This window comes from Bos grunniens, chromosome X, assembly GCF_055505025.1.
Source record: "Bos grunniens cultivar Pamir isolate PY7600 chromosome X, Bosgru_T2T1.0, whole genome shotgun sequence".
Classification (NCBI taxonomy): Eukaryota; Metazoa; Chordata; class Mammalia; order Artiodactyla; family Bovidae; genus Bos; species Bos grunniens.
Genome location: NC_141194.1, coordinates 119,954,957 through 119,968,547, shown reverse-complemented (window position 1 = coordinate 119,968,547; position 13,591 = coordinate 119,954,957). Strand labels below are relative to the sequence as shown.

At 49.4% G+C, this 13,591-nt stretch overlaps 1 protein-coding gene and 1 pseudogene across 1 annotated transcript; one reads left to right on the top strand and one right to left on the bottom strand.

Moving 5' to 3' along the window:
* Positions 1-787: 787 nt before the first annotated feature.
* On the bottom strand, positions 788-1,779 carry LOC147341249 (melanoma-associated antigen 8-like; annotated as a pseudogene).
* A 10,175-nt stretch (positions 1,780-11,954) lies between these two features.
* On the top strand, positions 11,955-12,740 carry LOC147341248 (melanoma-associated antigen 10-like). The gene has a single exon (XM_086387950.1). It carries the CDS (start codon positions 11,955-11,957, stop codon positions 12,738-12,740), a length of 786 nt encoding a protein of 261 aa, XP_086244076.1.
* Positions 12,741-13,591: the final 851 nt, after the last annotated feature.

Genomic DNA, 13,591 nt, shown 5'->3' with positions numbered 1-13,591 from the left:
TTATCCAAGATCCAAAAGGACACTTCACAGCAATGTCCCATTTCAGAATTTCCCCTCACTCCCATAACACACCTCATGTGACTGTGGCTCCTAGACCTTCGTTCCAGGTGTGGGGCTGTCCTGCTTCTCCCAGTGTCCCCACTGCTAACACAGGGCCTTTCATGGAGCAGAGGCTCCATAAAAGTCTTTGGAATAAATGAGCTGGTGAGGAGTGGGCTGCTTGACTCAGATTAATTGCTACTTCCTTAGATAACCCAGGCGAATCCAAGTGAACCAAGATCCCTTAGCTATACAAAATGACACACAACAAGTATAAGAAGCAAGAATTCACTACTATCACTTTTTATTTTCTAATTCTTCCACCAACTATATCACTGCTAGAGAAATTCACATTTCCAAAATCATTCTAATTCTAATTCCATGTTATCTTGTGCAGGACCACAAAATAGAATGAAAGCATTCCCAATCTCTTTTATAAAACAAGAAAACTCTTGTTCTTCAACTGGCAAAGTACACACACACTGTGATCAACGTCACTGACATAGTTAGAAACTGGAACACATTGTCTTCTATTAAAATGAATAACAAATTCCTAAAGAAAACAGAGATGAGTGTCCATGTCACTGTAGAGAACAGGAACATGAAGATGCCACACACTGGGTTCCCCCAACGGGCCTGGGCTCTCACTGCTGAGAAGGTTGACCTCTCCTCTTCAATCACAGAGGGAAGGATTAGCCTCCCTTCCTGACCCCCATGACAAGGTGTTGGACGTGGGACTGGAAGGAGCCTAGTTGCACCTCTGGCTCAGAGTCCCCCTTTCTCCTCCCTCGCAGCCTCTGCAGAGGGGCTGGAAGGAGCTGGGACCCCTTCAACCGACTCTGTCCAGATATACCAGGACTTTAAACTTGCGGGTCTCCGCATAGGCCCGGGGACCCCACAGGAACACATAGCGAGCAGGGTCGCTATCAGACACCTGCTGGTACTCCAGGTACACCTCCCACCCCCACACTTGGGTCAGCAGCTCCCTGGGCTCCCCATAGATGCAGTGCTCCCTCCCGGGACACACTCCTATCCTGCTGAGTGCTCCCCAGATTTCCTCTGCAGGGGAACAGTTATCCTCCACAGTGATCAGGCAAAGAACCATCACCAGGAGGCTGGCCTTGGGCAACCTCTGTCCATCCTTCAGCATCTCTTTGAGGGTGAGGCCCAGGGTGGGGACCAGGATATAGGTGTGCTCACTGGGGTCCACCTCCTTCACCTCCAAACCAAAGACCAGCTGCAGGTACTCTGAGGCTTGATCGAGGACCATCAGGAAGTAGTCCTGGTAATCTTGGAGGACACTATTCAGCACTTCTGCCTTTGTGAGTGGCTCCTTGGTGAGATACCTGCTGAGCCGGAATCGTACCAGCTCATTCTTCTTCAACCGTAGTACATCTCAGACCAAGGGCCTGTCACCTCCCTGGTCACGTGAGCTTCCTGGTACTTCATCTTGCCTGCTGAGGCCATGGTCTTCAAATTGGATCCCTAGAGTGGAAGCCATGACAGTGGGAGTGGGGCAGACACCCAGAGGGCTCTGGGGGAGACTGGGTGTTGCAGCAGCAGCCACTTCCTCCAGGGTGCCCCAGACCAGGAGAGAGGAGGAGGGGGAAGCTCCATCTCCTTCCTCCACCTGCTCCTCCTCCTCACCCCAAATGAAGTGTGCCTCCATCAGACCCTTGTCCCCTTTGGATCCTGAAAGAGTCTCTCAGGCTGGTGGAGCTCATGCATCCCAGGCATGATCACTGGGGTCAAACTGCAGATAGGAGTGAGGCAGGGGGACAGATGGGGACCATGGGCCTGCGGGAGCGGGGAGGTTGTGAGCAGCCTCGGCTGAGAAACCCACCCTGGGCTGTCTGACTCAGGCCACTTATAGGTCTCTGCTTGAGGGGTGCTCTCAGGCCTCATAGAGGAGCTCCTCCTGAGCAGCCTGAACCCTGGCTACCCAAAGGAGGATGTGAGGTGGCTCCCCAGGGGGTAGCCAGCACAGCTTGAGGTTTCAGGGCTGGCACAGTAAGGGATTAGGGCCTTCTGGGGTCTCCTCTGTTCTGGGATGTGTAGTCACTGGTGCACACTCAGGGGAACCTACTCACCTTAACTCCTGGCACTGCCTGGACCTCCTCTGATCTCTGACCTGTGGACTCGGGCAAGTGTCAGAATTTTTTTTCCCCTCTCTTAAGCAGCAGAAGGAAACAAACTACAAATGTCAGACTTTTTTTTCCTTCTATATACAAAAGTAAAAGGAGGTTTCTTTTAAAATTCCGCATTTCCATGATAATACCTGTTACCACCTGAACTTAACTTTTCTCAAACCTTTAGTTAACGAATGTATTTTTCCTATGGAAATATTTCTCTTAAGCAATGTTATTGAACTTATTTCATTATTTACTTTAAACTCTGTCTTTCTTCAAGTAGGTTCCACCCAAGACTCAGAGGGGATAATGGCTCAACAAATCAATATGTTTTACTCATGGAAATGTTCACTTAAGCTATGTTAATGAAACTTTGTATTTGCTTGGAAACCTGCCTTTCTTCAAGATTCATGTCAATTGTTTTATGGCCCAGATGACTCACCTTGTGCCAATGCTATCTCCAAATGCATGTTGTGGGTGAGGGGCCTGGTGCCACTCTCTCATTTTTGAGACATTCCTTTCTCTAATGAGCAGCTTGCTGATAGGGCTTCCCTGATGGCTCAGAGGTAAAGCCTCTCTGTGCAATGTGGGAGACCCGAGTTTGAGCTCTGGGTCAAGAAGATCCCCTGGAGAAGGAAATGCCAACCCACTCCAGTACTCTTGCCTGGAAGATCCCATGGGCTACAATCCATGGGGTCGCAAAGACTCGGACACAACTGAACGACTTCACTTTCACTTTTCACTTTTCAATAGGTATATAACTTCTTGCTGTAAACTAAAAAGGGTGTACTCTTTCTGCCCCCTTCTGATGTCTATGTAAGAAGCTTTCTCTATCTCTTTTATACTTTAATAAAACTTTACTACACAAAAGCTCTGAGAAATCAAACCTTGTCACCGGCCCTGGATCGAATTCCTCTCTGCAGGCCAAGAATCCTGGTGTCATTCACAGCTCATAGGGACAACCTTTCAGTACTGGCTCAAGATGAAGCATTTTATGGCATGGCTGCAGTCAGGTCATCAGGCAGTTTGCCTTTTCCCTCTGGGGCAGTTACAGTATCTGTAAAACTCAGAAATGTGGGACTTCCTTTGTGATCCAGTGGTTAGGAATTTGCCTTCCAAGACAGGGACATGGGTTTGATCCCTGGTCAGGGAAGTGAGATCCCACAAGTTATACAGCAGCTAAGCCTGCGTGCCACATCAAAAGATCCGACATCCACAACAAAGATCCCATGTGCCACAACTAAGACTTGATGCACTCAAATAAATATTTTTCAAAAAGAAAAAAAAAAAAAGAGGAAAAGGGAAAATAGTAGGGAGAGAGATGAAAAGAAATGGGTCATGAGTTAATAACTGATGAACTTCAGTGATGAGCATGTGAGTTTTATTATACTCTTTTCTTTACTTTTGTGTATGCTTAATCAATTACCACAATCAAAAATTTAAAATATAGACTTAAAAAGACAAAAGGATGAGTGAACTATAATGCCATCTAGCATAGCAGGAAGTCAGTGGAGAATGTCTAATGTTGAGAACTACACAAAAAACTTAATATAGATATAAGCACAGTATTTACAAAGGTTGAGGCAAAGTATCAGACAAACTGAAACTAGAAACAATGAAAATGAGAAAGGGATGCTGATGGGAAGGGCATAGGACCTTTGATTTGTATTATGTGCCTTTTGTTCTCTCTGACTTCATTCTGGGTTGAATTGTGTCTGCCCACAACCAGTTGCCCCTGAAAAGATTTGTTGAAGTCCTCATCCCTAATACTTCAACATGTGACCTTATCTGGAAATAGGGCCTTTACAGAGGTAATCAAGGTAAAATCAGGTCAGTAAGGTGGGATGTAAACTAATGTGACTGATGTCCTTATAAAAGGGGGAAATTTGCACACAGAAGGCAGGCAAATTCAGAAAGAAAATGTCTATCTGAAGATGGAGGATTGGAATAGTGCATCGACAAGACAATAAATAGCAAAAAATGCCAGTAAACCACCAGCAGCTGGATGGGGTAAGGAAAGATCCTTCTTTTACTGGTTTCAGAAGGTTCGAAGCTCTGCAAATACCTTGATTTCAGACCTCCTGTTTCCATACAGTAAGAGAATACATTTTTATTGTTCTAAGCCATCTAGTTTGTGGTATTTAGTCACAGTAACCCTAGAAAAGAAATACAACTTAAAAACATTTCAAAATGCAATGAGATTGATGAGCTATGCTGAAGGTAAGCTAAAATAGAAAATTACTTGCACCAGTTGGCATAATTCTATTGGTTTTGTTATTATTTTGCTGGGAAGTAGCAGCAGAAGGACAAGAGTGAGAGCAAATGCAGGGGGCTCATGAGAGAGCAGCTTGGGTGACAGTGGTTAAGAGTGAGGGCATGAGAGAACTGATTTTAGTCAGAGTGGGATCCCAAAGTTTAAGATGTTTGAGGTGGAGCAGATCGTGAGAATGAAAAGTGGAGAATGTGGCTGTGCAGGTGGGGAGCTGAGGTGCAGAGAAGAGAGATTGTCAGAGGCAAGGGAGAAGTCAAGGAACTATGAGTAGCATGGGCTGCCCAGGTAGATACTAAAGTCAACCAGGATGATGGCAGGACTCAGGATGCCAAGAACACCAGTGAGCCAGGTGCCTGAGTCTTCGATGAATGAAGAAGGACCAATAAGTGCTGTGTAACCACAATCTCAGTGGCTGTAAAGACCACCCATTTATTACCTCATAGCTTCTTTGGGTCAGAAGTCTGGGTGCAGGTTAACTGGGTCTTCTGCTCAGGGTTTCACAAAGCTGCAGTCGATGTGCTAGCCAGGGCTATGTTCTCATCTGAGGCCCTGGGTTCTCTTCCAACTTATTCATATTGTTTACAGAGTTCAGTTTCTTGTGGTATAGGACCAAGGTCCTCATTTTCTTGCTGGCCATCAGCCAAGGATTGCTCTCAGCTCCTAGATACCAGTTACAGTTCCATGCCACACGGCCCTCTTACAGGTTCTCTCACATGGTAGTCTACTTCATCAAGGCCAGCAAGGGGAATCTCTCTAATGCAGGGAAAGCCTGGCCCTCTTTTGTAAAGATCACCTGATGAGGTCAGAATCACATAGGATAATCTCCCTTTTGATTAAGTGAAAGTCATCTGATTAGGGACCTTAATTATATCTGCAAAAATTCCTACACCTTCCCCACACACTATTGTTGACAAACAAGTAGTCCATTCCACCCATACAACATATATTCAAGGAGAAGGGATTATACATGGACATATATACCTGGGGGGGGGTGGATAGAAAACTTGGAGGCCATATAGAATTTGACCTACCACAAACGAGCCGTATCTGGAACCTCGACTCCACCAGAGAACAGACATCTTAATTCCACATTGCTCCAGTTACTTCTTACTAATGACTAATTATTGCTATCCAGCAACTTGGGATTTTCTCCTCCTAGCAGGCTATCACCTAAATTCTGTGAGCCTTAGTTTCCTGGCATCTGGAGAAACAAAGAATCTGGCCCCTGTCATTGGCCACTGTACACGCCAGCATCCACTGGACTGTGATGTAGCAGTACATCCCATGTGGCCCTCAAAGACAGCACATCTTCATGCTGGCTTCCAATGAGGTGTCGTCATCCTAGCCTGGTTCCTAGCTACACCGTCCACAGCAACATCCTTTGGAGGGTGACTTTTTCTTTCTCTGACACAATCACAACTTCTTGGGGGCACAGGTAAGTTCAGCTGCTTTCCTGTGCTACTTTAGTGCCACAGGAAGCACAGGGGGCTGCCTCCGGCAATTCCACAGCAGAGCCATGCTGGTGGGAGAGGACTTCTAAGACTGAATACTGTTCAGGGTACAGTCCAGCGAGAGATCACAAGTTCCTCTGACCTGGGATTTCTATCATCCTCCCACCTTTGACCCTAACTCCTGGGGTGAGGGCATAACACATGGGTCTGTTGGTCAACATCCCCAAATATCCTGCCACAGCAGAAGGATGAGGATTCAGGGAGAATTCAAGGCTTGTTTCAATCCGATCTGGGATCTTCAGATGGGCACTCCATAAAGTCAACCTCTGCCTCTTCCATTCACTGCTGTATGCACAGGGCTGGCACAATTTGTTGGATTTTGAGGAATCATTGAGATGAGCAGCACAATTAGAAATATTTGAGTGAGAAGGCAGAGCAGCCAAGATTGTGCTCAGCATGCTGCCAGTGAGGGCTCTCACCCTGCACAGAGCAGCAGGCAGCACCCTTGTCTCTGGGCATGTGAACTGAATCTGAGGAGCCCGATGTGGACTGCAATTGTTACCACAAGTGCTGGGTACCGAGGGCCCCGTTCTAGGCAGTGACTGTCTCAGGGTGTGCTAGACGGGTCTCTGCCTGGGGAGTGGCTGGTGCATGGATCTGGATCTGGGCTGCCAGGAGGTGGATGATACAGTAGGACTAGCCTGGTTTCTGCAGCTTCCCAGGTGGCTCTAGTGGTGAAGAACCCGCCTGCCAATGCAGGAGACACGAGAGATGCAGGTTTGATCCCTGGGTCAGGAAGCTCTCCCATAGTAGGAAACGGCAACTCACTCCAGTATTCTTGCCTGGAGAATCCCATGGACAGAGGAACCTGGTGGGTTACAGTCCATGGGGTCACAAGTGTCGGACAGGACTGTAGAGACTTAGCACACACACAGCCTGGTTTCTAGCTGGGGACTTCTGAGGGAGTGAAAGTGAATTGAATCACAACCAGAACCTGATACTGCTGAAGTAAAACCCAGTGGAACATGAGGGCACAGAAGAAGGACTGGGCATCACTGCAGCCTTGACATTTGCTGAGCTTTGGGCTTCCCTGGTGAATTGATGCTTTTGAACTGTGGTGTTGGAGAAGACTCTTGAGAGTCCCTTGGTCTGCAAGGAGATCCAACCAGTCCATCCTAAAGGAAATCAGTCCTGAATGTTCATTGGAAGGACTGATGCTGAAGCCAAAACTCCAATACTTTGGCCACCTGATGTGAAGGACTGATGCATTGGAAAAGACCTTGATGCTGGGAAAGATTGAAGGTGGGAGGAGTAGGGGATGACAGAGGATGAGATGGTTGGATGGCAACACTGACTTGATGGACATGAGTTTGAGTAAGCTCCAAGAGTTGGTGATGGACAGGGAGGCCTGGTGTGCTGCAGTCCATGTGGTCACAGAGTTGGATACGACTGAGTGACTGAACTGAACTGAACTGATTACTGAGTCTGTGAAAATATCCACCTGATACACCAGCCAGCAAAGGCCTGACCTTTCTTAAAGAAGTACTATCTCAACAGATACAAAGAAGAGACTACATATAGGACTGGAGTATGAGATAGATTGAAACATAGTAATAGCAGATACTCTGTAACAATTTAAATATGTATATGGTTGGTCAATAGTAAAAGAATTGCCTGCAGTGCAGGAGATGCAAGAGACTAGAGTACAATCCCTAGGTCAAGAAGATCCCCTGGAGAAGGAAATAGCAAACCACTCCAGTATTCTTGCCTAGAGAATCCCATGGACAGAGGAGCTGGTGTGCTACAGTCTGGGTTGCAAAAAGTTGGACACGACTGATGCAACTGAGCAACAGCAGTGTAGCCCAAGAATTAATATATAGCTAAAAATCCAAACATACACCCACATATACATGTTTAGTACATACATTGTGGTTTGTCCATGTATGAGTATGCTGCTGCTGCTAAGTCGCGTCAGTCGTGTCCGACTCTGTGCGACCCCATAGACGGCAGTCCAACAGGCTCCTCTGTCCCTGGGAGTCTCCAGGCAAGAATACTGGAGTAGGTTGCCATTTCCTTCTCTAATGAATGAAAGTAAAAAGTGAAAGTGAAGTTGCTCAGTCGTGTCTGACTCAGCGACCCCATGGACTGTAGCCTACCAGGCTCCTCCATCCATGGGATTCTCCAGGCAAGAGTACTGGAGTGGGGTGCCATTGCCTTCTCCGATGTATGAGTATATATGCACATATAACCATTTTTCTTTTTTAAAGTCACTCGGTCATGTCTGACTCTTTGCGAACCCATGGACTATAGAGTCCATGGAATTCTCCAGGCCAGAATACTGGAGTGGGTAGCCTTTCCCTTCTCCAGGGGATCTTTCCAACCCAGGGATCGAACTCAGGTCTCCCACATTACAGGTGGATTTTTCACCAGCTGAGCCACAAGGGAAGCCCAAGAATACTGGAATGGGTAGCCTATCCATTTTCCAGCAGATCTTCGCAACCCAGGAATTGAACCAGGTCTCCTGCATTGCACACAGATTCTTTACCAATTGAGCTATGAGGGAAACATATAATCTACACACATATATACATACAAATCTGACAGACACCTCATAGACATGTAAAATGTATTCATCAATATGAATGAGGATTAAACAGTGAAAAGGACAGCGCTCCCACAGGATCAATTCTTATGGCTGAATGGTGAAGAACTGATGTTTTCGAACTGTGGTGTTGGAGAAGACTCTTGAGAGTCCCTTGGACAGTGAGGAGATCAAATCAGTCAGTCCTAAAGGATATCAACCCTGTATACTCATTGGAAGGACTGATGCTGAAGTTGAAGCTCCAATACTTTGTCCACTTGATGCAAAGAGCCAACTCATTGGAAAAGACTCTGATGCTGGGAACAATTGAAGGCAGGAGGAGAAGGGGACAACAGAGGATAAGATGGTTGGATGGCATCACAAACTCAATGGACATGAGTTTGATCAAACTCTGGGAAATAGTGAAGGACAGGGAAGCCTGGCACGCTGCAGTCCATGGAGTTGCAAAGAGTTGGACATGATTGAGCGAATGAACAACCAACAGGTAATATTATCTAATCATCAAACCAAGGGTTCCCCTAAATCACCTGCCATGACTCAGTCTCTTCACCTAAAACCAAATATTTTATACAAAATGTTTTCCAAGTATGGTGACTGCTGACGGGCCCCCACGGGAAGATGTGTGGTTCCCTGTGATCCCCCGTGGTCATGGGCACAGCAGGCCCCCATCCAGCATCTGTCCTGGGACTGCAGCCTTTTCTCGAGTGTTAAGGAGGCCCCCTCCTGAATGAGGATGAGGGGGTCCAGTCACCCAGGAACAGAGGTTCTCATAGAATACAACTTCACTCCTACTGGGACTCCTGGAGACCCTGGTCCGGGCTGTCAGGTGGAGCCCCGCCTCTTCCACCACTTCCTCAGTGACTCAGGGAGTCAGAGTCAGCCTGAGGGCACAGTCTCATGTGGACAGAGGGAGGGGCCCACGCCTTGCAGAGACTCGAGGTGAGGACAGAGGGTCCCCAAGGGATGCATGTGCAGCTCTCCCAACAGCCATGGGGTACCATGGGGTGTGGTGTCCAGATGTGACATCACTGAGCCTGCTGGGAGGGGAGAAATGAGGGCCTGAGTCACGGAGCTTGTGTTTAGGTCAGCACAGTGAAGGAGCCCAGCTGTGCTAGGAGTCAAGGTAGAACTCTGAGGGGGGCCCTGGTAGCCCAGGACATACAGGTCGTCACTGCTTTTAGCCCTGGAAGACCCTGACAGGCTTGTGGGAATGAGCCCCCTCTACTACTTGCCTCTCAGGAGTCCTGGTTTGGGGGGATGCTGGCTCTAAGGCGAGCAAAGTTGGCAGCTGAGGGTGGTGACAAAGAGAAAGAGGGTTGAGGAAGCCCTGTGGAATCATCTCAACTTTGGGAAGCCCTGGGCTTGGAGCCCTGATATCATGTCCACAGTCTCCTCCAGGGGTCTCAGGGCAGTGAAGGCCTTGATGTGAGGGTCCTGCTTTGGGTCAATGTAGGGACATCCCCGGACCTGCCAGGGCTCAAGATGAGGACCTTGAGGGAGGACACAGGTAACCCCACAGGTCCTGGCACCTGCTGTCAGCCCTGAGAGACCCTGGTGGTAGCATGAGCACAGGATTGCAGAGACACTGGAAACTTGGTATAAGGGGATGGGCCTCAGAGCGTGAAGGGGAGCCACATATGATGTTAGGTTCTGAAAGAGTCTGGGTGAGGATGCTGAGGGAGGTCTGCGGGGACTCTGGGCCTGGGATAGATTGAGCCCAACATGCGGGGTCTCACTTCCTGACATCCGGGTCTCAGACTGGGGACTTCACATATGGGGCCGAGACTCAGGTGCGCCAATTCCCAGGTCCTGTGGTGTGTCAAGTTGAGGACACTGAGGGAAGAATAGGGTACCGTGGACCACAATCAGAGGAGACCTCAGAGTAGCCCATCTTTATTATCAGTCCAGGCTGTCTGTGGGATAAAATGAGCGAAACAGGCATGGTCTGACTTCCTGACATCCGGGTCTTGGAGAGACTGGGCCTGGTATAAGGGGCCGGGGCTTCAGTTGGGGAGAGGCGAGAATCCCAGGTCCTGACTGGAGGCAAGGTGAGGTGCCTGAAGAAGGACTGAGGGGTCTCTGCATGAGGACTGACGGAACCCCACAGATCCCCACCCCGGTAGTTGGCCCTGGGAGCCCTTGTGGTGAGAAGAGCACACTAAACCTGTCTGACTTCCTGACATGCGGGTATCAGAGAGACTGGGGACTTGGTGTGAGGAGACGGGCCTCAGGTAGGGAGACGACAAAGTCCAGGTCCTACCGGGAGTCAAGGTGAGGACACTGAGGGAGGAGGGGAGCCCGACCCCAGAACAGAGGGGACCCTGGTAGTCCGCGGGCAGGATGACCATGTACAGGATTTCCTGACATCCAGGTCTCAGAGAGCCTGGGGACCTGGTGAAAATGGCGGGGTTTCAACATGGCGGATGGGACAATCACAGGTCCTGCCTGGAGTCTAGGCTCCATGTGGGGAAGGACTGAGGCTGTTAGACCCTAAGGCAAGGAGGATCCTTGCTCTTGCCCGGGGTGTGGGGGTTAGGTGGTGCGGGGGCCGGTCTTGGAGGCCCCAGAGTGGGGTGAGCAGCTTATTCACCTCTTTCTTAGGGGCCTTAAGGTGAGGTGTTCTGGTGGAGGGTGGAGGCTTCAGGTCTGCAGAGGCTGGACTCCCTGGATACCGAGGGAGGACTCAGCAGATGCCCGCCCCTCTGTTCAGTGCTGGGAGGCCAGGTAGGACGTGAGGAGCGGTGACCCAGCATCTTCCCAGCCTAGGACTCACAGGAGGCCCTAGGCAGGTGTGGCCACATATGAGGCCCCCAGAAACTTTGTCCAGACGTGGCTCTTGTTCTGAGTTTCCCTGCAGGCCCCCAAAGGGGGAAGGTCCAGGCCATTCCAGTGGAAAAGTGAGCACTACATGTGATCCCCAAAGGGACTAGCCACCCCAGATCTGGGGGGACCTCACAGATTCAACCCGTCCTACCAGCACAGAAAGCCTAAGTCTGTGCCACAGTCTACTCCCTAGGTGCCCCCTCCATTTGTCTCACAGGGGCTCCAGAAACCAGGAGAAGACTGAGGTCTGAGGTCTGTGTTCTGAGATCATAGGAGTGCCAGCAGTCAAGGTTAGGTGAGTGTCCTGAGTGTGCACAGGGGCTCCCCATCCCAGAACAGAGGGGACCTCAAAAGGCCCTAATCCCCCCCCACCTTGTCAGCCCCAGAACTTCAGGCTGTACTGGCTGCACCCTGAGCCAGAACTTCTCTTCCCCACTTGACAGGGGACTGACCACCAAGGAGGAGCGCCCCGGTAACGCTCAAGAGCAGCCCTCAAGGAAGACCAGTAAGTGGACCCAGTCAAAGCTACCCGTGGAGCATTTCAAAACTGAGACCATTTATACTCTCTCTCTTTCCCAGGTCAGTGGTCTCCATTTTCTCCCTGCCACACCCACACTGGGCACAAGACTCCAGTCATCATGCCTGTGGTCCCGATGAATGAACTCTGCACTTCTGAGGAAGACCTTCAGGGCCAAATCCAGGCCCAGGGCCCAGTGGAGGCGCAGCTCCTGGGGGCTGAGGCAGAGGATGCCTCAACCCCTCTGGCCTCCTTCCCTTCAGTCTCATCTTCCTCTGCCACCGTGGATGCAGAGATCTTGTTCAAGCAGGCTCTGAATTTGATGACGGCTCAACTACTGGAGTTCTTGCTCCTCAAGTATGGCACTAAGGAGCCGATTTTCCAGGCTGAAATGCTGAATACGATCCTCAGGGATAACCAGGCCCACTTCCCAGTGGTCTTCCTTAAAACCACACAGTGCCTGCATCTGGCCTTTGGCCTGGATATGAAAGAGGTGGACCACAGAGAGCACATCTATGTCATGGTCCCCTTCCTGGGCCTCACCCTCAATGAGATGCAGACGGATGAGCAGAGCATACCAAAGGCTGGCCTCCTGGTGGCAGCCCTGAGCCTGATTCTCCTAGCAGGGGACCGGGTCAGTGAGAAGGTCTGGGGAGCACTCAGCAAGATGGGGGTATTTGCTGGGATAAAGCACTGCATCTATGGGGAGCCCAAGGAGCTGCTGACCCAAGTGTGGGTGCGGGCGGGGTACCTGCAGTACCAGCAGGTGCCTTACAGCCACCCTGCTCATTACGAGTTCCTGTGGGGTCCCCGGGCCTATGCAGAGACCAGCAAGCAGCAAGTCAAGGACTATCTGCGCAGGGTCAATGGAAGGGGTCCCAGGTTCTTCCCACCCCGGTGTGCATAGGTGTGAGGGAGGAGGAAGAGGGACCCTGAGCCAGAACAGCAGCCAGGCTCCTTTCAGGCCCACATCCAGCAGCTTGTCCTGGGGGTAGGAAGGGAGGCTGATCCTTCCCTCTGTGTTTGAAGAGGGAGCATTCAGCCTTCTCAGTCATGACGGCTGGGAGAGTTGGGGGAACTGGTGTGTAGCATCTTTGGTTCCTGTTCGCTACAATGACATGGAGATCCACTTCTATTTCTTTTAGAAATTTTTCAAATGTTATTCCTTGTAATAGAAGGCCTAACGAGCTTCAGTGTCCAACTATGTTAGTAGCGTTGATCACAGTGTGTTTGTGCTCACCAGTTCAAGAACACGAGTTTTGCTGTTTTGTAAAAGTGGTTGTGAACACTTTATTTTATTTTGTGATCCAGAACAAGATTACATGGACTTGGAATATAACTATTTTGGAAATATGATATTACTTAGTAAGAATTAAGAAATAAAATGTATTTGAGGTGAGATCCTCTATACTTCTTTTCTGTCATTTTATACAGCTAAACTATCTCTGTTCAATTGGAGTTTTTCAAGTTATTATTTAAGAAAGTACAAAAAGCCTGATTTGACTTAATAAGTGCCCTGCTCTGGCTCATTTATTCCATAGACCTTCATGGAGCCTGTGCTCTGTGGAAGGCCCTGTGTTCACAGTGGGGACACTAGAAGCAGGACACCCCAACACCTAGAGTGATGATCTAAGAGCTGCAGTCACATGAGGACGGTGGACAGACATCCCCTAGTTCCACAGAACAGGGCAACCAAGGGCAGGGTCCAGGAGGATCACTTGAGTGTCGGTGCCTGGGCCAGGGTGGTTTGGGGCTTTG

Bases quoted from the DNA above. Each gene is read 5' to 3' on its own strand.
- LOC147341248 (XM_086387950.1), top strand. From the start codon at position 11,955: ATGCCTGTGGTCCCGATGAATGAACTCTGCACTTCTGAGGAAGACCTT.